This window comes from Corvus moneduloides, chromosome Z (assembly GCF_009650955.1).
Source record: "Corvus moneduloides isolate bCorMon1 chromosome Z, bCorMon1.pri, whole genome shotgun sequence".
In the NCBI taxonomy this organism is placed as follows: Eukaryota; Metazoa; Chordata; class Aves; order Passeriformes; family Corvidae; genus Corvus; species Corvus moneduloides.
In genome coordinates, this window is record NC_045511.1 from 13,214,410 (window position 1) to 13,241,630 (window position 27,221).

The 27,221-nt window shown below is 45.2% G+C and overlaps 1 protein-coding gene across 2 annotated transcripts; it reads left to right on the forward strand.

Annotated features, from left to right (window-relative positions):
• Positions 1-9,382: 9,382 nt before the first annotated feature.
• Positions 9,383-25,665, forward strand: CAPSL (calcyphosine like). Of its 2 annotated transcripts, XM_032096436.1 has the most exons (6): positions 9,383-9,739; positions 18,343-18,435; positions 19,586-19,722; positions 20,539-20,716; positions 21,351-21,560; positions 24,521-25,665. In XM_032096436.1, exons 3-6 carry the CDS (start codon positions 19,586-19,588, stop codon positions 24,620-24,622), a joined length of 627 nt encoding a protein of 208 aa, XP_031952327.1. In that variant the 5' UTR covers positions 9,383-9,739; positions 18,343-18,435; the 3' UTR covers positions 24,623-25,665. The 2 variants fall into 2 exon arrangements, with proteins under 2 accessions (XP_031952327.1, XP_031952326.1); XM_032096435.1 differs by lacking the exon at positions 18,343-18,435 and having other exon boundaries at positions 9,392-9,739.
• The last annotated feature ends 1,556 nt before the right edge of the window (positions 25,666-27,221 follow it).

The following is a 27,221-nucleotide window of genomic DNA, read 5'->3' on the forward strand; positions in this document are numbered from 1 at the left end:
GAACACCTTACATATAAGTAAAGCCAAGAATTTATTGTTAATTGAGATCTGCAGAGTATATTATCTCTAATCCAAATCTAACTGATTCAGAAAAATAAAGAATAACAAGGCAGTTAAAACTGCAATATGGTGAAAAGTGTCAATAGTAATATTAATAATACAATTACAGTATACTTACTTTTTATCCTTTTTTTTTTCAGGATTATGCTCACCCTTCCATTGTTCTTCTATGTCTTAAAGTCATACAATCATAGCATAGAATATGATGAGTTGGAAGGGACCCATCAGGAAGATAAAATCCAGCTCCAGGACACCCCAAGAATCACACCGTGCCTGAGAGCATTGTCCAAATGCTTCTTGAACTCTGGCAGGCTTGGGGCTGTCACTACTGCCCTGGGGAGCCTGTGCCAGTGCCCATACACCCTCTGGGTGAAAAAACCTTTTCCTGATACCCAATCTAAACTTCCCCTGCCACAGCTCCAGGCCATTTCCTCAAGTCCTGTCACTGTCACCACAGAGAAGAGATCGGTGCCTGCCCCTTTGTTTCCCCTCGTGAGGGAGCTGTAGCTGCAATGAGGTCTCCCCTCAGTCTCAGCCACTCCTCACACAGCTTCTCCTTCTCCAGACCCTTCACCATCCTCCTGGCCATCATTTGGTTACTCTCTAATGGTTTAATGCCTTTCTTACACTGTGGCACACAAAACTGCCCCAGCACTCGAGGTGATGCTGCCCCAGCTCAGAGCAGAGCAGGACAATCCCCTCCCTTGCCCGGCTGGCGATGCTGTGCCTGATGCCCCCAGGACAGGGTTGGCCCTCCTGGCTGACAGGGCACTGCTGACTCGTGTTCGACTTGCCATCAACCAGGACCCAGAGGTCCCTTTCTGCAGGGGTGCTCTCCAGCCTCTCATTCCCCAGTCTGTCAGTACACCCAGGGTTGCCCCATCCCAGGTGCAGAGTCCAGCACTTCCCATTGTTGAGCTTCATGCAGTTGGTGATTGCCCATCTCTGTGATTTGTCTCGGTCTCTCTCCAGGGCCTCTCTGCCTTCGAGGGAGCCAACAGCTCCTCCCGCTGCTGTATCATCTATGAACTTACTCAGTATCCCTTCCAGTCCTGTGTCCAAGTCATTTATGAAGATACTGAAGAGCACAGGGCTAAGGATGTGTAACCCCACAGGTGACAGGTCACCAGTCTGATGTCACCCCATTCACTGTAACCCTTTGTGCCGTACCCATGAGCCAGCTGCTCACCCATCACATGATGTGTTTATCCAGCTGTGAGCTGGGCATTTTGTCCAGAAGGATCCTGTGAGAGACAGTATCAAAAGCTCTGCTAAACCCCAAAAAGGTTATATCAATTGGCTTCCCTTGATCAGCTAGATGGACTACCCTGTTGTAGAAGGAAACCATGTTCCACAAGCAGGACTTTCCCCTCATGAAGCTGTGTTGGCTGTGACTGATACCTGCAGTGTCCTTCAAGTGCTTTACAATACCTCCCAGAATAATATTTTCCATGATTTTACTAGGCACTGAAGTGAGACTGACAGGCCTGTAGTTTCCAGGGTTCTCCTTCTTGCCTGTCTTGAAAACTGGGACAATGTTGGCAGTCAACCAGGATCTCTCTGGTTTCCCAAGACATTTATAAATCATCAAGAGAGGTCTTGTGGTGACATCATCCAGCTCTTTGAGGATTCTCAAATGAATCCCATCAGCACCACAGCCTTGTAGGGATCCAGCTAGAGCAGCAGACCCTGCACAAATTCAGGGTCAACGGGGAGTTGATCCTTCTCACAGTCATGGTCCTCCAGCTCAGAGCACTGAGACCCCCTGGTCCATCATGGATACTGAAGACATAGACAAAGAATGCATTAAACAAGTCAGAATCTTCAGCCTGAAGACTTAAAACTGTAAATCTTCAGCTTCTGGTGTCCTTTTTTGAAAAATTATCACACTGATGCTCTAGGCTCTACTTGAGGTAGTTTGTCTGTGTTTCGTAAGATGCAATTACACCTTTTTCTTTTTCACTGGTCTGCAGCTACATGTAACAGCTGAATTTACGGTATGTGCTTTATTCCACATACACCAAAGGCTCTTCCTTTCTTCTCCTTGTTACTCCTAAACCCAGTTTTGTCCAGCTTCAAGTCCATGTTTCTCTAACTGACCACGGATGGGGAGCTGCAGGGTCTCCACTGTCAAGCCTGTGCCCCAGATTTCATCATTTCATGCCCTGTGCTGCTCTAAGCTCCATGCTGTATCTCCATCCTGGTATTTTTCAACTCTGGATTGTATTACATGTCATAGAAGTACTAATTGTTACTTCTACTGATATAAATCTGCACCATACAAAGAAAAACAAAAATAAAATTAATTACTGTAGGTGACTCATCACTTAGAGAAATTGCTGTCATAGAAAGAAAACAAACCTCTGGGCAGATCAAGAAAAGCTCAGACAGAGCAAGCCTGCAGGCCCTTGTCCTGAAGCTCTGCAAAAGCTGAGTGCCTGTTGCTAGCAATGGCAATGCCAGGTTACAAGGCTACCCTGCTGCACTTCTTACCTGCCCTCTCACTAAATTAGGCAAGCTGTCATGTGGAGGAGGCCTTTAAGTGTTTATGAAGTAGTACATCCAGTCCAAGTCCATATGCCTCGAGTTGAATGTTCACTGATGAAAGAGATTATCCAGATTTTGGAAGTTTTAGAGATCAATAGCTATGAATGAAACATCAAAGCAAGAACCTGCTCTTTTTAATTCTTAATTTCCAAATTAAACCTTTGGTGCACAAACATGTATTTCAGGACCTTCCCTACCACTAATACTTGCTGCCTAACTGGAATCAAAAATTTATGTCAAAGGCATGAGAAAATCTTCCTTGTCAGATAATTCCCTCAGCACTGATTTTTTCATTTCAGTGGTTTGTAATACACAAGGGGTAGTAAGCAGATGGAACTAGTTTACATTTGCCCATTCATGCGAATTCTTTTTAAAAAAGGATTTTTATAGTAAGATCTGTTTTGCTGAAGCCTTTAAAGCCATTGTAATAGACAGAGACAGAACAGTATAGAAAGACATCTATAATTGGATTCCCATAACTGCTGTGTGGGGATTTGTCAGTTTCTCCCAGTCAGCATTGACAAAGCCACAGTTCACGAGTTCTAGCTGGAGTCTCCTGGCTTAGTGGTCTGCTTCATCTGTGAAGAGCATGCCCAGACTGGATGCTGGAGGTTGATACTGGAAAAAACAATCCACAAGCAAAACTATAGCAAGCGAGAGATGGTGGAGAAGGAGTCTGTGTTCATCTTTATGCCATATGCATGGCCTGTGAGAGCTGTGGGCTCAGGTCAGTACCCCATGCTGTGATGGCAGGTGGGAGACATTTGCTCCCTTGGAAACTTCCCTTGGGCTTGTCTGGAATGTGTCAAAGACACCTATACATGTCCACTGCTCAGGTAGGGAATGCATGCATGCATTTATTTTAGGAGAGACATTTTCCCAGAGATCTACAATTTAGAGACTTATGAAACTGGACGAGGTGCTAAGCAATCTTAATTCCACCAAAGCTGAAAATTAGCATGCTCAGAAAGCCTAATGACCTAGCCTGGAATACAAACCTTTACGTCTGACTTCTCTACCAGGCAAATGGGAAGAAATGAGGAGTTTGCCAGCTTTTGCCAAGAAGGCCAGTGGCATTCTGGCCTGGATCAGCAATAGTGCGGCCAGCAGGACCAGACCAGCGAATATTCCTCTGTGCTGGGCACCACACCTCATATTCTGGCTTCAGTTCTGGGCCCGTCACTTCAAAAAGGACATTGAGGTGCTGGAGAGTGTCCAGAGAAGGAGAATGGAACTGGAAGAGTCTGGAGCACAGGTCTGATGAAGAGCAGCAGAGGGATCTGGGTGTATTTATCCTGGAGAAAAGGAGGCTCAGGGGAGACCTTATCACTCTCTACAACTTCCTGAAAGGAGGATGTAGCCTCCTTGAGGATGTAGGTGGGAGTCAATCTCTTCTGCCATGTCTCAAGCCAAAGGGTGAGAAGAAATGGGGTTAAGTTATGCCAGGGAAGGGTCATACTAGATATTAGGAAAAATATTTTTCTCTGAAAGGGTGGTCAGGCATTGGAATAATTTGCCCAGAGAGATGACGGAGTCACCTTCTCTGAAAATGTTTAGGAGGCATCTGGGCATTTGGGAATATGTTTAGGGTTAATTATTGTGGTGCTGGTTTGATAGCTGGACTCAATGATCTTGAAGGCCTCCTCCAACCTTGATGATTCTGTGATTCTGTCACTCTGAGGACCATGCTTAGACTTTTGTCTCCTGTTCTTCTTGTGCACGTGCATCTGTGCTATGCAGGCAACTTGGCCTGTTTGCCAGCAGTGCTGCTTCCAGTGCTGCAAAAGTGTTAGGCCCACCCCATACGTCTCCTTCTCCTCAGGCTTTGGTCATGAGTCCCAGCAAATGTGTTAAAGCCCTCGTCACAAGGCTGGCAAGCCTGCTGGCAGAGACACTCTTGCTGGACTTTTACAACCACATCACCTCTTTCCTTCCAACCCTTATTTATGAGTGACAATGCATTTATCTGTTTTGAGACCTGACAGTATCTTCAGTGTGCTGACTCATCCCTGAGTCTCAGCCTGAGTCAACCCTGAGTCAACTCAACCCTGAGTCCTCACAGCCAGAGAAAAGAGACCTTCACTGAGGCAACAGCAGCTCCTGTGCTAAGGTGGCACCATCTCGGGCCTGCTGTGCAGAGGAGCAGAGGCAATAACTCATCCTCTGCATGACAGAAGTCACTTCTGAAACGCAGAGGCCGTGGAGAGAGGGGCTCTGGGACATCACAAAGCTCTCTAGAGTGATGGTGTATCACCAGCCATGCTGATGAGTATCCCCAGCATGCTGAGTGCTGAATTGTGCTGCCATGTCAAGCACACCCTGGCCGGGAAAAGCATCCAGCTCACATACCACCGGTACATTTCCAGAGTCAGGAACCAAAACTGTTCCTGCTAATTTGGAGAGGAAGCTCCAGTGAATAACAAGAAAAGAACACATCCCATTTGTGGTTGTTTAAGGAATGACACCACACAGGCTGAAGTCATAGCTGCAGTGAGTTTGGCTCCACGGGCTGGCAAGAGCAGCGCTCCCCGCCCTGGCAGACAACACAGCTCCCCCCTCGCCGCCTCCTCCAGACACTCCTGCAGCAGTGCTTGGCCTGGCTCTGTCCTCTCCTGTACGACTACTGACATTGCTTCCCACTACCTTTTCCTCTCCTGCCTAGTGGTGCCTGCATGATCCCAGATACCTGTAGAAATCCACATTTCAGAGGACTGGGAGGGTTGTGAAAAAATGATCAAGACTCCCCCTATTGGCATATGCCTGTGCCAAGAGCAGAGACTTCACAACCACTCTTCCTTCCCCAGGCCATTCCAGCACTTTGTGATCGTCTTCAGGGAGGCCTCTCTGAGGAGCAGCATGCTGAAACCTTCTCCTCTCTGGTTTTGGCTCCCCCCTCTTTGCCCCCTTCAGTGAGGACAGATTGTTCTAGTTGTTGTTGAAGCAAGCTGCAGACTGTTCTTGTTCTATTCTTTGCTACTTCCCCCACTTTGCAATGATTAAGGACAGCTTTTCAGCATCAAAAGGTATTTGATCCCACTAAATGCTGGGTCCATTTAACTGTTTTCTTCTGTGGACAAAAGAGAGAGAGTACAGAAGTTTCTCATGCATGTCAGACCTTCATTGCATTGTTTCACTGTGTATAACAGAAAGTTGCCAATATTTTTGAGAAATGTAGAATTAAAAAAACCGTAACACCCACAACATTGTTTGTTCCATTTGGCCTGAAATATTCAAGAACTTAAATTGTCATTATTCCAAGGCACAGGATAAAAATAATCAATTTTTAGTAAACATTAGTTGCTTAACTTCTTAAAAACTGAAATATCTAGTGTTTTCATTTTCCATTCTCCAACTGAAAACAGATTTGTGGTAGATTTTGAAGACGAGAAAAATTGTAAAGATAACTGCATCTTTTTCTGCAATGCTCCTGGTCTCAAATCACCTTCAAAAAAACTTGTCAAGTGCATTTAGCACCTGACACAGCATTACAAAAACAAAAATATGCTTGTGCTTCCTGAGAGCAAGGGAAAAAGGCAGGTAAAGGTAAAGGTTAGGAATGCTGTAGTTGTGTAGCCAGGCAGAGCAATCCATCACACTGCTGCTGGCAGTGTGCACCCTTCAGGCTGGAAGTGTTCCTCTGCCCAGAGGGGCAAGCTGAGGGTCACTCCTGTGGGGTCAGACCTACATGGAGACTGGGCTGGGGCTCTGTTACAGAGCAGGTCTGGGGACAGGACTCAACAGGCAGGTTGGTGGTGACCGCCGTCTTAGGAATTAGCTCAGTAGCATGAGCACAGTCTGCATGTGCCAGCTGGTCTCTGCTCTGGAGAGCAGACAATTAATTTCAGCTGGAAAACTACAACCACACAGGGAGACAGCATCTTTGGACATAAAATGATTTTATTTAGAGTCAGAGTTCAGCTGGGTTTGGAACTAGATTATCTGTAAGGTCCCTTCCAACACAAACCATTCCGTGATCCTGTAATTTAATTGGGTTACAGCTTGGTTTAAAATCAGAATACTTTTCCCTTGACAATCTACTTACCACGGAGTTTCTTTTTCAGTGTATGTGAAACTGTCTTAATTTTAATGGCAGGAAAAAACCACAAAGGCTTCTCCTGTAAAATTAGTCCTCTTTGCTGCATAATGTTCTTCATAGTGGACTTCATGGTTGCTGGGGTTTTTTTAGCCTCTATTCCACACAAACAACCCTGCTGATTTCCCTACCAAGGACCAGCAGATATGCTCATATCTGTTCTTCTGATAGCTGAAGAACTTCTCCACAACAATGGTCACATGTAGCACCTAAAGGAGCAATAAACTAAACTGCAAAACAACCAGAGACTTTTTTTTTTGAGACACTTCTTATGAACTTTATAAGGCATTTCTTATACCTTCCCTCCTGCCTAAATTCAACAAGAAATCTGAATTTTTCGGAAACTTCAATTGACTTAAATTGACTCTGTCATGAGTTTATAGATCATGTTAGGCTTCCTAGTATGCTTTTCTTAGTAGATTCAGTCCAGTGCTGAACTACAAACTGAGCAGACACTTCAGGCTGTTCAGACAAAACCAACAATCAAATAGGTGTGTATGTATTCAGAACTAGTTAGAAAATGATGCGGAAAAATTTCAGAGTTCTGATGAAATCTCTGTACCCTTTATGAAAAATTCTGGATTCACTGAATTCTGCTTACAGTTTTGTGGACAATAACAGAGCAGGTGCAACCGAAGAAATTTCATCACACCCTGATGTAATCTGAGACACCTGAAGGCCTGTTAAGAATTTTTCAGATTGGTAACTCATTAACCATCTCAGAAACGGCGCAGACCAGTTTCCAGAGGAGTGTAGAGTAAACATTCATGTGTGTCTGTATGTGCTGAGTGTTGTAAACGAGGCTGAGACTTTTAAAGGAAAAGTCAACTCGCTTATTTGTTAACTGCTGGGAGCGGGAACCCAGGATAAGCCCAGGCTCCGCGCGACAAGCCAGAACAAAACAATACTCGAAAAACGACAGTGAGACCCACTGGGTGCTCCCTTGGACCCCAAGTTCCGCAGGAGGACCCCTCCCCTGGGGGCAGGTAGCTTTTTAAAGTCTCTGGTGCCACCAGACTGGTGCATTTCTTAATCCTCGTGCTGACTGGTCCCTTTCCTGTTCGCTGGTTGGTCTATACCTCCGTGCATTCCTCAGCAATCATTTTCAAGTAAGTCCACTTCATTGGTTGGCTTGTTCTCCAATCACAGTCTAGGGCTTCGTCCTCATCCCTTGTACCCTACGAAGCAATGTACTAGAAAGTTCCTTCTATTAAACCCATTGGGTCCTTGTTATATCCCCATCCAGTGGTTACATTCCAGCATTACACCCGTACAGTCTCGCAACTTCCCTTCAATTAACATGTCCATCTATTCCACCCTCAACTCCCCTCTTTTACATCCCACCCAAACAGCAATAACCAACACCCTGAAACCAATTCATTTATTACACCAGGGCTCACTGGCAGGGGGAAGGAAAGGCAGCAGAAGGCATATGAATATTCAGATATTAATTTTTTTTTTTGCTTTCAAGAGCATCCCTGCTGTTTCAATCTGCTGCACCCCTCTGAAAGTCAATGCAAATTCTGCACCGGAAGAATTTCTTAACACGGGTGGGAGACTGAATTCCAAGGACAAACTTGTTTAGTGAAAACCATTTCTCCAGCCTTCAGTGCCTCTGTTTTGTCTCTGCAGAGTGTGTGAAAAGGGAGCAGCCCAGATAATGTTCATTGCCCTTTTTATCTTCTGCATTCCCAGGAGGTTTCTGAAGATCGATTCACAAAACAAAGGTAGTGGATGGCAGGATGTTACATTTTCACAAAGGCAGTATTTCTGAATCAGTAAATGATTAAATAAGCATTGTTCCCTGCTTGTGCATTAATGTGCAATCACCTGCCAGATGAGAGATATGAAAGTATATTCTAAATCTTGCACAAGCTTCTCTTTAGTACCAGGAAGTACCTGTCGGTGAGAGATAAGCAGCCTGGCAGGATGCAAGTGGTATTAGTCTAGCAATTGCCTAAAAATAATTTTCTGCTTTTGCCAGGAAACAATGCACTTTTTCATTCTTGCTCAGTGTTTCATCCGTGGCCAGAACAGGACTCTCCCTGCATTTCCCACGTTCTCTTACACTGACTTGTACATGCTGCCTTTGCCATCAGCCTTGATCGTACATGTTCACCGAGCTGCTGGCCTACCCAGAGGGCCAGGGAACACACACAGGCTATCTCCTACCCCTAAGGAGTCTATCGACATCCTGACTCCCTACCAAAGTGTTACATTATCTTACTGACAATGCTTGTGACCTTCTGCAGATTGAGTTACTAATAGCTGTGTCTAGGCAGAGAGAAATTTTTCCTCATCATACAGATGTTTAACCTTTTCAGCTTTCTTCTTGCTGGAAATGAACAAAACCTCATCTCCCCAAAGGTTCTAACCACCAGCGGGTCTTTGAAGTGGCAACTAATCATCAGGAAAAATGTATGGTGGTGAGGGGTTTTTTCTTTGCGAATCACAACCAACAGTCTTTTACTTACATGCATCTATTATGTTTTGAGTAAACAATCGAACCAGAGAATTTTTTCAACGCTATCAACTATGAAAGCAGAGAAACGTGTTCTAAAACTGCAACTGTGCGCAAGGCCTCCAGGGCAATGCAGCACTTTCCCACAGCCACTTTTTCTCGGTCTTCTCACTCAGCAGCACAAGCAGTCTCCCATTCTCCAGCCTGTGTGGGCAGACATAAGAAGAAAAGGCAATATTTTTAAAAGAGGTAAAACAAAAAGGCTCTCGAAACCCTATGGCAATTGTCCAGGGAAGCAGCGTAACTGCAGGTTGTGCCAGCCGCAGGCTCCAGTGTCACCTTGGAGACCAGCCGGTAAGTTCCAGACCTCCCAAAAGAGGGGGGCCAAGGCAGCCAAGTGTGTAAACAAACAAAACGAGATGAAGAAGGAAGCTTTGCAGTGAGGCCACAGCCCATTATCACCTAACTTGTTGCTTGAGCCCAGCAGTGGTGAAGAAAGTCAGGCACAACACCATCCCAGGTGCCTGAACACCTCCCCAGTCCTGAGTGGAAACTCCAGGTTCAGGATAGCATTGCAGGTAAAGGATTTTTTGTCCTTTTTGCTACCTCACAGTGAGTTTCTCTGATCAGGCAAGAGTAGTTATTTTTAATATAGATATATAATTATATACATATATTTATAAATAGATTATATATATTTATAAATATATTTTTATATATGTACATATATATATGTACACGCACACATATATATATATATATATATATATATATATATGCAAAAGAGCAATTGCAGTGATGTCCACCTGCCAGAAGGTTGAAACTGGATGATGCTGGTCACGATGGAAAGGGAGATGGGAGGCTGTTGCAGAGGGGTCGGTGGGGCTGGGAAGCCAGATTTTTAAGGAGGTGTTTAGATGGCTGTCAAGTACACCTGCAGTTTTCATGCTTTTAATAATTTAATGCAACTGTAACTAGTAAACTAAATATGTGCAATTGGTTTAGGCCACTTAATCTATTCTTAGATCTTGAGATCTTCTGCCCTGGGGTAGGTGGTGTGCCACTTGTGTCTTTGGCCATGAAGGGCTTTCAGGAGCCTGGGCAATCCAGAGGTAATTATGGGATTCTGCCTGTCATACTGCAGTGCTTTTTAGGATTTTCATAGGAGGCTATTGGGCTTATCTGAAGGATAACCTCTAAAAAAATGTTGCAGAGCTTAGACTGAATCTGACTCTTTCCAGGTTTAATCCTCAGGTGCAGAGGAATGTAAAGGGGTCCGGTTGTTGAACAGCCTAATATTCTGGAAAAATCCAACACAAAATTTAAGGTTCTGTATTTGTTAGGAATAAATGCAATCATTTCTGTTTGGCCTGTACAACACAACATCACCCATAGAAACAAACAATGCTGACAGCGTGTGGTATTGTAATTATTCATAGCCTAGGCTGTTAAGCAAAACAAAACTCTCTAGCATTCAAAATTAAAATAAACACTGCTGCTTAATTTCACTAAAGGAGACATCTGATAGTCTTGGATAAGACATACAAATTAAAACCATGTGGAATTATTGCTATGACCTGTTCTGGTTTTATTAATGGTATTAATATGTAACATATTTGTACACTATGCAGAGAACTGTTATATTCAACAAACTCTGATTGCATCTTTAATTACTTCACATTATCCAAAAAGAGGCAAGAGCAAAATGAAAGGAGAGGATAGAGTGTGTGAATGACTGTGATTCCTCCCTCCTTGCACTGATTTGGAATCTCTTTTCTTACAATATGGCCTAGGAAGGGTTTACCTCTAACTTAAGCCTGCAGCCAACAGAAATAGGAAAGTGGTAGAAGTGTCACCACGGATCAGGCTTGCATGTAGCAGGTTTTATATTTAACTGGTTTTCTGTATTTTCTGGATGTATAAAAAGGGTTCTCAAATGTCATGTGCTACAGGAAGACAGGTCCTGTTTAAGGGGTTTTAGTGTGATGTGAAAGTGCAATTACTTGACAAACAGACTTTAATTGCTGAGTTTTGTATAGAAGTATTATTACCGCAGGCCTGGTTCCTACAGTATATCACCGTGTCCCGCAGCCATAGGGAGGAGGAGGAGGAGAAGATCCAGAAGGCAGGAATTGTGCAGCAAGATTGATTTATTTAATTATTTTACAAACTCTTTTATAGACTTTTTTCTTCATAGTCTAATTGGACAAAGAACCAGCCACCCCTTGGGGGTGATTGGCCAAAATCCTAAAACATCCATTATCAAAATATTTTCTACTATACCATAAACAAGACTTTCCAAGGTTGCAGGTGGCTTGGTTGTTTACATTCCCTGCTACCTCTTCTGTGAGAGAGAAAAGTCTCTCACAGACTTAGAAAATAACAAGAAGATCCTCACTAACAGCATTTTTGTACCTACAATTCCCCCTTTTTGTTTTATAAGATAACAACCCTACTATTAATCCTAAATAGAAATCTACATCAGTTATTAATTCTAAAAATGCCCTTAAGGCTTTAACTATCTGACTCCATAACAAGAAATTCAAAACTCAGTCTCTGCTTGTGGAAGGACCATCCGCCTGGTGGTTGACATCCTGGTCATCATCAGAAGAGTCATTAGGCTGATGATCTACATTCTGGTCGCCATTTGGATGGCTGGTGTTCTGGTCATCATTTGGAGGTTGCCTGTTCTGCCTCTGGTGCCGTAGGTCAGGGCGAACGCATTTTGAAGGTAGCCACCGTATCCCAGTATCTGTGGAAATGCAAGCATGCCCACGACCCCAAATGATAAGCTCATGCGGGCCTTCCCACTGGTTAGTGAGTAAATTCCGTACCCAGACTTTTGCCCGGGGCATCTGTCTGTCGCCTGCAGACTGCAATGAGAGAAAATGATTCAGAATAACAGGATTATTTGAATTTTGTGGTACTGTAAGGTGATTAATTGTATACAAAGCTTTTGCTAGTCGGCTCTGTGGGGTTTCTCCATGCATTCCCCTTTTCTGTTTGTCCAAAACACGCTTCACGGTACCATGAGCGCGTTCGACAATGGCTTGGCCAGTAGGAGAATGTGGGATACCAAAGGTATGGTCTACACCCCATAGGTGTAAAAACTGCCGCGTCTTCTCCGAGGCGTAGGCAGGACCATTATCAGTTTTCACAGAAGCTGGCATGCCCAGGACTGAGAAAGCCAGTTCCCAATGGGCAATGACATCACGGCCCTTCTCTCCAGTGTGAGCAGTAGCCCACATAGCCGAGGAGAAAATGTCAATAGACACGTGCACATATTTTAGCTGACCAAATTCTGGGATGTGAGTTACATCTGTCTGCCAAATCTGCAAGGCTTTTAGCCCTCTGGGGTTTACCCCTGCTGGCAAAGGCGCAGTGAGTCCGTGACAGTCAGCACAAGCACTGACAATGTCGCGCGCCTCGGTTGGCGTTAAATGAAACTGCTTCTGCAGGGTATGTGCACTTTGATGGAAGAAACCGTGCGATGCCTTGGCTTGTGCAATTTTGTCAGGCTGAGGCCCTACCCACGCAGGGTTGGCCAGCATGTCAGCCCTGGCATTGCCTTCTGTTAGAAACCCTGGTAAACTGGTGTGGCTTTGAATGTGCAGAATGTAATACGGATGCACTCGAGTGTGAATCGCAGACCACAAGGTTTGCAACAGTGAAAACAGAGCCGCATTGTTCACCTCCTTCAGAACTGAACAATCTAAGCGTTGGGTGATATCTGCTACATAAGCAGAGTCAGTAACCAAGTTCAAAGGTTCCTGTGAGAATCGCTGAAAAGCCATGGGAACAGCCCTTAATTCAACTAACTGAGCAGAGTCTGACTCGGATTGGTGTGTTAATGAACACTGCAAAGGCAGTGTAGGATACTGTGCACCCTTGCGCACAGTGACCCCTGCTAAAAATTTGTCCCAATCCGTACGCCCCAAGCTGCCAACACATCCCGTCCCCAAAGGTTAAGGGAAGTGGTAGCAACATAAGGCCTAATTGTAGCTGTGTGCCCCTCTGAATCCTTCACCATCACAGGCTGTTCGCTTAAATAGCTCTGTGTGGATCCTCCTAATCCTGCGATGGCCGATCCCACCGGGGCTAAAGGCCATGAGGGAGGCCACGCAGAGAAGGAGATGATGGTTACATCAGCACCCGTATCAATCAAACCTCGAAGCTGAGTCCGGGGTGGACGGGCATTCGGCAGGATCAGGGTACATGTCATCTGTGGCCTTTGGTCAGAGATGTCTGCAGTCCAGAAGGCCTGCGGAAGTCCCGTAGATCCACTGCCGTTATCTTCGGGAGTTTGTTCTATCCTGGGGACACAAGACTTAAAAGGCACTAATTTAGCAAGGCAGGTCTTTTCAGGAATAGTTACAGGGGGTTTTTGCGTGGAGACCATAGCGCAAATCTGACCTTTAAAGTCAGCATCAATAACTCCTGAGTGCACTAAGATTCCTTGATGGGCAACATCAGGTTTTCCCACCAGCATCGCACTGGATCCCTGGGCTAAGGGTCCATATGTGTCCAAGGGAACCTTATAAATACCGCTAGAGTCTAAGACGACTGTGGCTGCGGTGTGGATGTCAAACCCGTGTGATCCGTGGGTGCCGTCTGATCCCTGGGTGCCGTCTCTAGGGTGGCTGGGTAGGCCTGTGCCTGTACCTGTGCCACTCTCTGGGGGAGCGACTGCATCAGAGAGCAATTCCCCCTCCTTGCACCCCGGTGGAAGTTTCCCGGCAACGGCTGACCATTGGCATGAGTCCGGGATCTACAGTAGCCCGTATAATTCCCTGGCCTGCCACACCTCTTGCACTGGGGGATCTGTGTGTTTTCTTTTTGACTCGGCTTAGGCCGCTTCCGTTTTTTCACCTGTTTTGGTTGCTTTGGTTCACGACCAGAAGATGCGCGAACAGGCTGCAGGAATGCAGCCAATGCAGACCTTTTCTGGTTCCCAGATCCCACCTTAGCACAGGCTTCGACCATGTCTGTTACCTCAGGATCCCCTGGTAAGGCATCTATGATTTTTCTGCACTCTTCATTTGCATTATCTCTCATTAACTGCCTTAACAACAACTGTCTTAACCCGTAATCCTCAACCGGCTTCTAGAGAGAAGCAGCGACTTTCTCTACAAAAGAAAGGAATGACTCTGATTTCCCTTGAACTATTTCAGTATATCGCTTTCTGGGTGCTGACAACTCTATGGTTTTCAACAGGGCAGCCATGCCGACCTGTTGAGCTTGCTGCAGGATGCTAGAGGGCAAGTTACCTGGTAGACTGGGATCAGAGAAGGGACCAGTCCCCATCAAAGCATCCATTCCTGCTGTCTGTCTAGGATCAGCAGCAGGGAGCTGCAAATTTGCTAATGCAGTCTTCTTGGCCAGCTTTCTCCAGGTTTTCTCAAAAACTGCAAATTGTACAGGTTGAAATAGAATTTGACCTAAGTGTCTGATATCAAATGGAGAAAGCGAATCTGTATTTATCACCCTTATTATTTGCACAACCTCAGCAGAACCTAGCCCATATTGTGCCACCTTGGATTGGAGGTCCTGGGCAACTTTCCAAGCAATTACCTCATGCTTGTCATGCTCTCCTGAATCTGGGAGAGCCTTATACACTGGGAAAGCATGGATCTCTTTTGGGGAACCAGTACCATCCTGAACTTCTGGCACAGCCTGTGGATGGAGTGTAACAGCTCCCCGGTTACCCCCTGAATCCTCAGATCTAGTTGGCATTCCAAGGATTTCTAATAACCTCCAGTCACCCTCCCCCAATGCTTGCACCTTAAGAGACTCTAGGAAGCGATTATAATGCGTCGGACGCACTGTTACCGTGCAGTCCGGAAAGGTCCAAGGGCGAGACAGGCGCAGCCTTTTTCTTCGCCGCGCGGCTACAGCCGCCTGACGACCTGGGGCCAGAACCTCATCTGCCTCACTGCCTGACGAGGAATCATCAGGCAAAGGCAACTTTGGGGTGCTGGGAGGGAACAGAAATGTACGGGGAGGTGAGGCACTTTGGCTAAGTTCACCAGAGCCAGAACAGACAGGACAGACTGCAGCTGGCTGCGCGGCAGTTTTTACAGCAGTCTCTTTACGGGAGGCCGTCTCGGCCAGATCCGACCGAGCCGGTACTGAAGCTGCAGCCGATTCTGGGGCTACGGCTGCGCTCAGCGCTGCGGCCATCTCTCGCACAGCAGCCGCGTTCGGCGCGGTCGCCGCTTCTACTGCTGTTTCGCGCTCCCCGGGCGCGCTCGGTGCCGTCTCTCGCACAGCAGCCGCGTTCGGTGCGGTCGCTGCTTCCGCTGCTGTTTCGCGCTCCCCGGGTGCGCTCGGTGCCGCCGTCTATGGCCGGTGCTCCGCGGACGCGCCTGGCGCCGCTGCTGGCCCGCGCTCCGCGGACGCGCCCAGCACCGCCGCTGGTCCATTCTCTGCGGACGCTCCCAGCGCCGCCGCCTCTGCCCGCCGCTCAGCAGCCACTGCCGCTTCCGGGTTTTCCCGCGGCAGCGCTGTTCCCGGTTTCGCCGCCGGCCGCGCCATTTCTCAGCTCGGAGCCGCGTCTCCCGCTTCTGGCGGGGGGGGCGCGGGCAGCGCGGGCGGCACGGCCGGCGCTGGCGCTGCTTGCGGCACAGGCTCAGGCATTCGCCGCTCTAACAGGCTGAGCAAGTCCTCCATCCTTCGGGATAGGTTTCGTAGCTCTGCCAGAAAGGGCAAATGCTGCATAAAAAGGTCCATGGTTCGGTTCTGCGACTGCGCAGAACAGTCCAGCGCCAGGGAGGGCAGCGGAGCACAGCCAGGCAGTCCCGGGAGGGGCACGCCCGGCGCAACGCCCGCTAAGTTAGATCCAGGTGCATAGGGAAACGAACTAGGAGCCTCTCTGGGCGTCCAAGTTGTTAAGCCACTGATCTGCGGCCCTGGATAAGCCGTGGCTGCCGTCCAGCTGAACGGCAAGGCAGGCTGTGCGCCCTGCCTCTACCCTGACCCCCCTGCCTCTGGCGGCGCAGGGTTCCTGGGGGCTGCGGAGTCCTGAGACTGTGCAGGGTGAGCTGGCACAGGCTCTGCCTGTGGAGCCGGGGGGGTTATTCCGAATCCACCATCACTTGCCCCAGAAGCCCAGTCAGTGGGGCCCCCCTCGGACATTCCTCCATCACTCATCACCGAGACAGGCGATCCAGCCCTGCTATCACAGTCAAGGGCTGTCAGCAGAATAAATAACGACCACCAGGTTTTGTATAATTCTAACGCTGCCGGCTCCCCAGTCGGGAGCTCGTGTCGGACAGTGCATCCGAGCTCTTGCCATAAGGCAAAGTCCAAGGCACTATCTCTGTCCATGGAAATCCCTTTTAAAGCAGCCCAGTCTAGTAATTCCCAAACTGAGTTTTCAGGAATGGAGGTTTGCAATATGCTAAACACATCTTTCCAGGCCAGTACGACAGCGTCGTTCTGTGAGCCGCTGTTCGCCATTTCTCAGTCCTGTCGGACCTCCCGGTCCCGGGGGGGTAAAGGAACAGCGTTACCTCTAGAGAAATTCAGCTTGGCTCGCAGCAGCAGGACATGTCAGAGAGTGCAAATCACGTCGGGGTCACCAAATATTACCGCAGGCCTGGTTCCGACGGTATATCACCGTGTCCCGCAGCCATAGGGAGGAGGAGGAGGAGAAGATCCAGAAGGCAGGAATTGTGCAGCAAGATTGATTTATTTAATTATTTTACAAACTCTTTTATAGACTTTTTTCTTTATAGTCTAATTGGACAAAGGACCAGCCACCCCTTGGGGGTGATTGGCCAAAATCCTAAAACATCCATTATCAAAATATTTTCTACTATACCATAAACAAGATTTTCCAAGGTTGCAGGTGGCTTGGTTGTTTACATTCCCTGCTACCTCTTCTGTGAGACAGAAAAGTCTCTCACAGACTTAGAAAATAACAAGAAGATCCTCACTAACAGCATTTTTGTACCTACAAAGTATAATATTGGTGATTTTGTTACTGAACATTATAGAGAATACATATTTGCAAAGAGCAGCAGAAATATTTATTATTAGTGTTTTTAACCATAATACCTGGGGGGAAAAAAAGTGGGAATATCTTTACCTATGGTATTAGTGAGATTAGTGGGAGTGGGTGTTCTGACCCACTTCAGACGGAACACTGGGAAAAAAATTTAGAAGTTCAAGAGCAGCAGCAGAATCATCTGACATCTGGAAATTCATTTTGTACCAGGAATCCTGAGCTCTGCCTAATTACTAAGCCAAAGTGAGTTTGAAAGGGACCTTTAAGTACTGGGCACATTTTTAGTAGGTAGCTCTTTAATCTTGTAAAATAGAGTAGAAAAGCATCTAATATGGAGGAAATTCAGACTAGAAACAACATATATTAAAAGAAAAGTGATTCAATACTGGGACAACTTAGCCTAGAGATGGTGAGTTCTGAGGTAGAAATGCTTGTAGATGTAGAAGCAAACTTTATTCTTACCACATAAATAACAGAGGATTGGCCAGTTTCAGTGGCTTTTATTGAGGTTCAGGAGACCATAACAGATATCAAATCAGATCATCCCTCCCTAGCCTCAATTCATGAGTCTTACTGCAATGATTATTTGACACACATTGCATTATTCTGGAAATTACTCCACTGAACCTGAGGCAGCTCTTTTCTTTTTTGCTACACTCTTTTCATGGTCTGTGTGTGTTTGTGTGGATTTTTGCAGCATGCAGTGGAGATTAATTATGTCCTTGTTGGTCTCAGTATCTATAGATCTCTATAAAGACATAACACAGTGCAGAAAGAAGCACACTGCTCCATGATAATGCTTGCACCATGCACTCTGTGTATAGATGTATAATTGCTATATATTATATAAAAGCAGTAGTACATTATTATATAATATCAATGTAGTTTGTTTATGTAACCTCACTGTATTTTATAGTCTTTCCAGCTAAACATTTCCTCTTAAGGACAGGTCATTGTTTGCAGAAAATGTTTTTGGCTGCTGATCTCTTCCTGTAAGATCAGCTGTAAGATCTTCCCAGTCACTGGTTAATGAGTTCCCAGAAGAACTTTGCTTGTTCTGTCTGAAGAAAAGCCGAAAATACTCTATATTTTACCTCTCTAGACTTCTACAATAACCTAGTACTGAAACCATTTGTGGAGTACAAAACCATTTTATTTTTCTGTTTTTCCAAGCCCAGCTGGGGTCTTCTGAAGCAGTTATAAAATTCAGCATATGTGACATTACCAGTAGCCATAACCAGTGTTCTGTAAACAGGAGTGGAGTAGGTAAGATGAAACAGTTTAATTCCATGTTTCTTAGAAGTTTTGTCTGACCCTTTCAATTCACACTTCTGCACATGGAATGACAACGAGATTGGAAGTGCCACGTGCACTGACAATGCCTCACGGAGCTGCTCAGATTCATCTCCTCAACCCAGCACTGCCTCAGCAGAGCAGCAGCTGCCCTTTGAGTCTAGAGCTCTGCAGTAGATTCTGTAACTCTTTTGTGCCCTGATCCCAAGTGGCTCTAAAGGATGGAAAATATTTTGGGAGTCTTCATGCTCTGCTCCAGACCCATCAGCCAGGCTATGGAACAGCAGTCTTGGCCCTGAGCCTGTGCCCAGGATTCACTGTGGCCCTAAAATATCAATATGGGCATGGGCAGTCCTGCTGTTCTTAGCACTAGGCACAAATAATCCCTGTGGGAGAGGGAGTGGGTCTCTGCCAGCCCGGGTATGCTGCTCTTGGTGGTGCTGTTGCAGCACTGCAGATTCACAGGCTGGTTTTCCCTATTTTTATTCTGCTGTTTTCCTCTGAGGGAAGCTACAAGGCCTGTGTTGTCAGCATGTGCTAAATACTGTGAAAGTTTAAAGTATTAATTTGTTCTGCAATTGTGTTAAAAAAGCAATGGGTGTCATGTGTAGGCAACTGCTGTTGCTCAGACATGCAATGGGAGAAATCTCTGCTCTGGAGAATCAGGACTTCGGTGGAAGAAAAGTGAATCAAAGCCAAAGGTCCCCAGCCAGGGTCATTTTTGTCTTCCTGTGGTCAAATGCTAGCTGCAGACCTGGCCAGGTGGAGGAGGTTTGGAAAGGATGCTGTGGACACAAGGCAGCCACACGCTCCTGAGTGCATCCACCAGCTGTCACAGTGTTCTCACACTGTAGGCAGAAAATTCTTACACACAATCTCCTGTCTGCATTTGGATTAATCACAGAGTGGTTGGCTGAGCCCTCCTTTCATGGTTGGTAGCCTATAGTGGCAATTTCCCTTTCTGGTAGAAGGATATAAGGAGAAGGAAATAAGAGGGTCAAAATGGAAGAATTGCCACCAGCAGCTTACAAGTGAGGAATTTGGGATGCTCTGTATGCTAAGGCAGGTTTCAGCACTATGTCTGAATGTGAATCCATGCCACATCAGTGTTTTGGTCTTCTAGATGCCGGGCACAGCAAGACATGACCGAGAGATGGCAATCCAAGCAAGAAGAAGCCTGTACAAAACCACTGACCCTCTAGAAAGACTTCGCCTGCAGTGTTTAGCAAAAGGATCTGCAGGCATCAAAGGACTTGGCAAGTGAGTATAAGAAGTCAAACCCATTATTCAGCCTAATAGTTTTAGCTGCAAGAGGATCACAGGCTAAACAGGTGCCAAAATTTGAGTTTCCTCATGTCAGTGAAAACGCCACAACCCACAGAACCTGGCATTGGGGCTCATGTGTTTTGGGACTGACCTGCTCACCTTTTGAAGGATTGAAGACTGTGAATCCCTCATGAGCAAGTGCGTCTGTGAGACCCAGAAAAACTCCTGCCAGGGAGAGGAAGGAAACATAAACCATATATCTCTCTTTGGTGTTTTCTAAAATTATCTTAAGTATTTCAGCACTGGAGATTTTATGCTTCCTTGCCCTTGTTGTAATGGTCTATTAGCTATCTAGTTTGTGGGAGGCACCTAAAATCTTTTTTGCAAATGCTTTTTGCAAGCATCCCACCCCTCGGAAAGGGGAGCTGCATCACACCCTGAGACCCTTGCCATGCCCCACAAACCACAAAGGAATCCAGATGGTGACCAACTGGAACTTCATCTAAATGTGCAACTTGCAGAGGGCAGAGGGCTATCATGAACAGGGATATACCACGGCAGCCTTTCCCTTGTTTAACTTCAGATATGTAATATTCATGCCCCCAATCTAAACAAGTCGTCTCTAGTGCCAATAAGTGTAGGGAGTTTGTTGGTGGGTTTTTTTTTCCTTTTTTTTCCCCCCTCAGATTAGGGAACAAGGAGGAAATGTTACCTCAGTAAGGTGACTCTCTACTCTAGTCCTATGCTAAACCACTGCAGCACTCTCCATGTTTTCCTATGCATTTTCCTCAAATTTCATGTTTTCCACAGAGCATTTAAGATTGTTGATGGTAACAACAGCAGAACCCTTGATTTCAACGAGTTTCTGAGAGGACTACATGATTATGCTGTGATGATCAGTAAGGAAGAAGCACAAGAGCTTTTCCGGAAGTTTGATAAAGACGGCAGTGGAACAATTGATTTTGATGAATTTCTTGTTACACTGAGAGTAAGTCTGGGATTCATGTTGTTATTGCATTAAATGGATTAAAATATAGCAGAACAGAACAAAATAGAATAGAATATTTGCAAATAAACAGTTGTGATTTTTTTTCAATTAATTGTGGCCTTGATTTAGATACTGAAATTCCTGTGCTGCAGTCTGGGTACCTATGTGGTTCAGCCCATCAATCTTACTTCTTTCTTGGCCATTTTATGATGCATCTCTTCATAACATGAACTAATTCAGGGGAGCCTTTCTCTAATCCACCACAGTGATTGATTTTGTCTGAAGTTTCTTTGCTCTGCTGAAGCCTGAACAATCAAGATAGAAAATATTAGTACTTAGGGTAATTAGTAATTTCTTTTTCGAAATATTTAAAATGGGCAGATCAGAAAAGTGTTCTAGGTAGCATTTTCTCTCTTATTGTCCATTTGCTATTGTATGGCTAGACATTGAATAGTCAATAACATTGCTCTTTTGAGGATATATTGCTCTTTCTAGCTCACAGACGGTGTAGATTATCACCAGTTTATTGCCCCATGTTCCTTGAAAGTTTTACTGCTAGCAACAGCAAGTAATTGAATTTGGAGCTGGGCACGTAGTTGGCAAAAATAAAATGACTGTTAATATTTCTTTACAGCCTCCCATGTCCAATGCAAGAAAAGAGATCATCATGCAGGTGTTTCGGAAGTTAGACAAGACTGGAGATGGTGTCATAACTATTGAAGACTTACGAGGGGTGTATAATGTAAAATATCATCCCAAATACCAAAATGGAGACTGGACAGAAGATCAAGTTTTCAGAGCCTTTCTGGATAATTTTGATTCACCCTATGAAAAAGATGGGAGGGTAAGCGAAGCACCAAGTGTCAAGCCATGAAATCACCGTCTGACTCAGAATTCGACTTACATTATTAAGTGTGGGAGTAATTGCAGTACCAAACATCCATTTGCATCACATCTATATGGAAAATTGAAGTAGATGCTTAACCTGTGCACAGCACTCCTGATACAGCTAGCTTGCATGTTCTGAGGCAAAGGGGCTCTGCAGGAGGTACAAAGGTGGTTGTGAGATTGCACTAAGTCTTGTAGCTTTAATAATATAATTTCATAGATTACACTAAGTACATATTCAGAGTGCCCCACAAAATCACTGATTTTCAAGATCCACATAAACTGAGGGATTTTTCACTTCTTAGGAGAATAACTACTCGGATCCAGTTAAAAAGCAGGTTCCCATGTATGTTAAATACTTTACAGTTCTTCTCCAGTGTAATTACTGAGACACTTGACTTGGAAATCAGTCCATAATAGAAACAGGTTTATCTACAGAGAGCTGGAGGGAGGATGGGGCTGGGGCTGCTGCCACCAGCTGTGTGCCCTGAGGAGCCACGAGCTGGGACAAAGCTGGGAGCCCTTCCTGCACTCTGGCTCAACTCTCTGGTTCAGGTGCAAAGCCTGGGCACCTTCAGTGATGGACTTATATACATCTGCTTTGCAACCACCTCCGAGCCAAGCATGCTCTCTTTCGCCTTGTTATGTGTCTGCAAATTCTTTGGTCTGGCCTTACGTCTGTCTGACCAGCTCAGAGCAATCCGGTATCTCAGTGGTTCACATGGTGATATTCTCAGTCTGAGCAGTTAATAATAACAAACAAGGCTATAAGTTTTTTATCACTGCTTTGTGGGATGTGTTCAACACTTCCCACTCTCCAGGCTGCACCTGGGTTTTCAAGGCTACATTGCACTTATGACTCCTGCCTGTCTAATACTCCACCCGAATCCTTCACTTGCTTTGTTCTCAACACCCAGGCTCTCAGGCGTAGAGAGGTGGGGAGTTTTATTTACTTTGGGCATGACTCTGCACCTAGTAGAGCTGAATTTCATCCCTTCTGCTGCAGTGTCATTCTTAGGGGTTCCAGTTCTGAGCCAGCTATCTCCTTTCATCTCCACAGCTGTGGCGACATCTAGAAAATGTCAAACAAAATGTTCCTGCTTTTTGTTCTGAGGTCGCACATGAACACATTAAATGAGTCCCCAAAGTGATCCTTGATGAGTTAAGTGCCTGGTTATTCTGAGCACCCACCTCTTGCTCACCATTCCTGATGTTAGCTCACCTGATTGCTGTTTCTTCTGAGAACAGACTGTTGCTTTCCTGAATCACTACATGATACACTAATGATACTGGATACCTAAAATGTTTTTAGCAGAAATGCCTCAAGGTTGAGCATTTGCTAAAAGGGTCCTCTTCACCATGATCTTGCTGGGTGCCTCTGAAATAGGCAGGTTCAGTGAGGCTTGTAATCAGTTCATGTGTGGAGTGGTCCCTTCTCCCTATTGTCATGTTTTTCTAGGTTCTGAAACACACAACACAATCAGAGCAGATATCAAGGAATCAAAGAATATACTGAGTTAGAAGGAACCCATCATGATCATCAGGTCCAACTCCTGGCCCTGCACCTCACACCCCAAGAATCACACCCTGTGCCTGAGAGCATTGTCCAAATGCTTCTTTAGCTCTGTCAGGCTGGTGCTGTGACCACTGCCCTGGGGAGACTGTTCTACTGCCCAACCATCCTCTGGGTGAAGAACCTTTTCCTGATACCCAACCTAAACCTTGCCCGACACAACTCCAGACCATTTCCTTGGGCCCTGTCACTGGTCAGCACATAGCAGAGATCAGTGCTTGCCCCTGCATTTCCCCTCATGAGGATGTTGAGGACCACAATGAGGTCTCCCTCAGTCTCCTCCAGGCTCCTCCTCCAGTGACCTCAGCCACTCCTCACACGGCTTCCCCTCCAGACCCTTCACCACCCTCCTGGCCCTCCTTTGGACACTCTTGTTGGGGTCTCCTCCCTCTGCCATGTAGTCCTGGGAGAGGGGCCCTGAGGGGAGGCACGGTGTTTCCCTGTCCCTGCTCAGCCTCGTTCCCCATTGGTTGTTTTGTGTTCCCCTGCGCGGGCAAGGACCCTCGGGTCCCGTGATTGCCTCAGTTCCTCGGCAGAGCCCCGGCCATGTGGCTGGGAAAATAAACATCTCTGAAACATCTATCAAGAATCGGTCCTTATATATTTCCTTTCCATGGGACTCCTGGTTTGATATATGCGTGTTACACTAATCCCCGCTGTAACACACTCCCTCATAGCTTAATGTCTTTTTTATATTGTTTTATATTTTTCTATGTGATATTTATTCAAATAACGACCTACATGGTTTGAGAGTTAAGGCATCACAAGAGACATGCGCAGTTTTTCTGTCAGCTAATTTGATTTTTTTTTTTTTTTGATGGTCATTTTTAAATCTCAAAATACCCATGAAAGCTATTCAAAGCTCTTAGGCATTTGAAAGAACATTTGCTTCATTAAGTGAGACTTGTTTAGAGCAATGATATTTTCTCTCTATGGCTGGTTATAAAGTTCCAAGCTGTTTCTGAATTGCATCAGAAACCCCATCCACTTTAATTAATAATAATGCAAAGAACCAGATTATACCATCCGTGGAAAAAGACACATTAAAACATTTGTCTTCTTAGGCAGCAGTGATTTTAACTTCGGTTCCTGGTAAGATTAGTTAAACTTCACATGTTTCATCTCCATCCAAGTGTTATGGAGAACATGAGCTCTTGTTTCTAGCGAAGTGAGATTAAGCAAATTCTAAGTGTCTTAATTCCTCCTGTTTGTCTCCTTTTTGTTAGCAACAACATGAAATAGCAGATGTTCAGTTTCATTAATTCTCCTCAATGTGTGGTTTTGACTTACATCATTAAAAAAAACAAAGGTTCATTTTCCTATATTTAATTTCTCTGTCTCAGGTCACAACAGAAGAATTCATGAACTACTATGCCGGAGTCAGTGCTTCAATAGACACAGACGTCTACTTTATCATCATGATGAAGAATGCTTGGAAACTCTGATCATATAGTTAAGGAAGCAAGACTTTACTTTCACCTTTTGTAGGTTCCTCTGATGAAGTGTATGCACAACAACACCCTCCTCTTCCATAACAACAGTTTCCAGTAACTGTGCCAATTACATTCAATCTGCAGAATTAATTCCCAGATGCTTCAGTAGGCTCAGCCTCAGCGGATCAGAACATAATCAGAGAGCAGATCTGGCATCCAGCCACCTCACACATCTGTCCTTTTTCTCTTTGCATCCCTAGCATGTCTTTTCTGAGATGAGGTTTTCCCTGCTTTTCTGACATCTGCAGTAGGTCATTGTGGCTCCTGAGCATACCCCTCTTGGAGTGTTAGATACGGATCTGTTTGGCAGAGGAAGCAATAGAAGGAAACCAAAATATTCTTGAACTGTGGTGGTCTTGGACAGGCTGTTATAAATGGAAGGAAATCTGGCCCAAGAGGGTCAGGTAGACTTGTCTCCTGTAGCACTGTAGTATCTCTTAGCTTCTTGAGTGTCACTTGTGTGATGGAGAAATTGCTGATCTTGCTGCTGGGAACCAGCAGTGAGTTCCCAGTACAGGGAGGCTGGAGGGATAATTCAAGAAGGGGAGACATGGGTCAGGAAAAATGCAAAATGCTTTTTAAAGCCCTGTTTTATCTTCCTGGCTCATGACTAAACATACAGACAACTTTCCTGTGCATACCATGTTTCAACCTCTTCTGCAGCCTTTTATAGATTTTCACTCCCTTCTGCCTGGTTTGATTTCTTTATTTCTGTACTGTGAGATCATTTTACTTATATTTTTCTTTAAAGGGGAACATGTGTTACAGTATTTTTTTCTCTCTGTTCCTGGAATGTTTGCTGACCTGGTAGCTGTTACCTGTACACACCTACACTGAAAGTTGCTTACTACTTATTTGTATTTGCAGTGTTTTATGACCAAGCTATGACTTCAAGGAGCTTTCTGGGAAATATAGAACTTGTAACGTTCTTATCTTATCTTCTCTATTTCTGACACTGAATAAAGACTGGGAACCTACCATTCTGGTCACACCAATGAGGCTGTCTCAGTTCATCTTTTGTCCTTTGTCCATACAGACACTGAGGAAATAGCACACAAAAGAAACTCTAAAAAGAAAAATCCCCCAAAAACCTAGTGTGTGAGTGTGAGGTGTCTAATTTTCCCTGCTTTGACACCTTTTTCTTTTTTTCTTCTACTTTCTGCTCCCCTCTCACCATTGTGCTGCTCTCCCAGACTGAGAAGCTGCTACTGTAGCAAAGTAAATGGCTTGTGCATGGCAGCATTTGCTCCATTTCAGGCTGGCAGCCAGCTAAAAGCAGTGCAGGGTTATAGAATGGACTTTCAAAACAGCCTTTCTGATGAAGTCTCAGCTCTTAACCTGGGTTGCTAACAGTTCAAACACTGAAGTCCTCAGTGCTTGCGGCACTGATCCTCTGCAAACCCTATTTTTCTTTTGTTCAGTGATGATCTCAGTATGAGCAATAGCTGCTTGCAATTCCTTAGTGAAGGCTCTGCAAACTCAGTAATTTTCTTGACCAGTAATCCTCCAGAAACTTGCATACTGGCTGACACTGGAAACTGGTGAAGAAATTCTCTTTATTACTGCCAGCTGTCATAAGAGGAGCCTTTACTTACTGCAATGCCAATATATATGAAGAACAAACTTACTATCAAATAGGGGCTGAACAGGTTCTGGCAGCTTGAGTAGAATCCATTCACTTCTCTTTCATTAATCGATTTCACAACATGTGTCATGCTATGTGTCTTCTCTTTCAAACAGAAAGAAAGTAATGTAGATGGACTGTGGGCATCACAAAATGAAAGAAACATTTCCTTTTCACTTGCTATCTCATGTCTTCAAACCCTGCAGTGATCTGGCAGGCTGATACTTGTTCAAGTGAAGTGGAAGTTTTAATCTGAATAACTGCAGCCCGTTTGTCTTTGGTACTAATACTTTCCTATTTTATTTAATTCCAAACCAATATACATTTTCAGAAGGGAGGATTGGTACTGAAAGCAGCAGTGCTTTTTTGAAACCAGCAAAAGTTTTGTCATTGGCCTCTGGGAGCCTTAGCTGAGCCTGTGGCATCTGGGCAAAACCCTGTGCTTCGGGACAAGATTTCTACACTGAGATGGACTAATGGGGTTTTGTGTGGGGAATTGAAGGAAGGACGTGATCCAGGAGAGCTCAAAACCCCTCACCCTGGTGGTGTATCCCTGGTGCTCTCAGAACAGTTCCCAGCTCAGGTCTGCCTGTGTGTGGACCTCATTGCTCACTGGGTATGTTTCCTGACAGCTGAGTGATTTCAACATCTGTATAGAACCATGTTTCCAAGGGCTGGTTTCAGGTGTCCTCAAAGCTAGTGGCAAAGTTTCCTTTCACTTCTGCAGAAACAGAGTTGCTCTTGGAGCAGTCTAAATAACAACTGGTAACTGCAGGAAAGGTATAGTGATATCAGGACAAAAAATAAATAATCTGGGAAGCAAAACCATGACTTTTCACTTGTAATTAGATGTTGTAGAACTCAAATTGGAATCTGTCCTGTAAGAAATGTAATTTGATTAATATGTGTGCAAATTAATAGAACAAG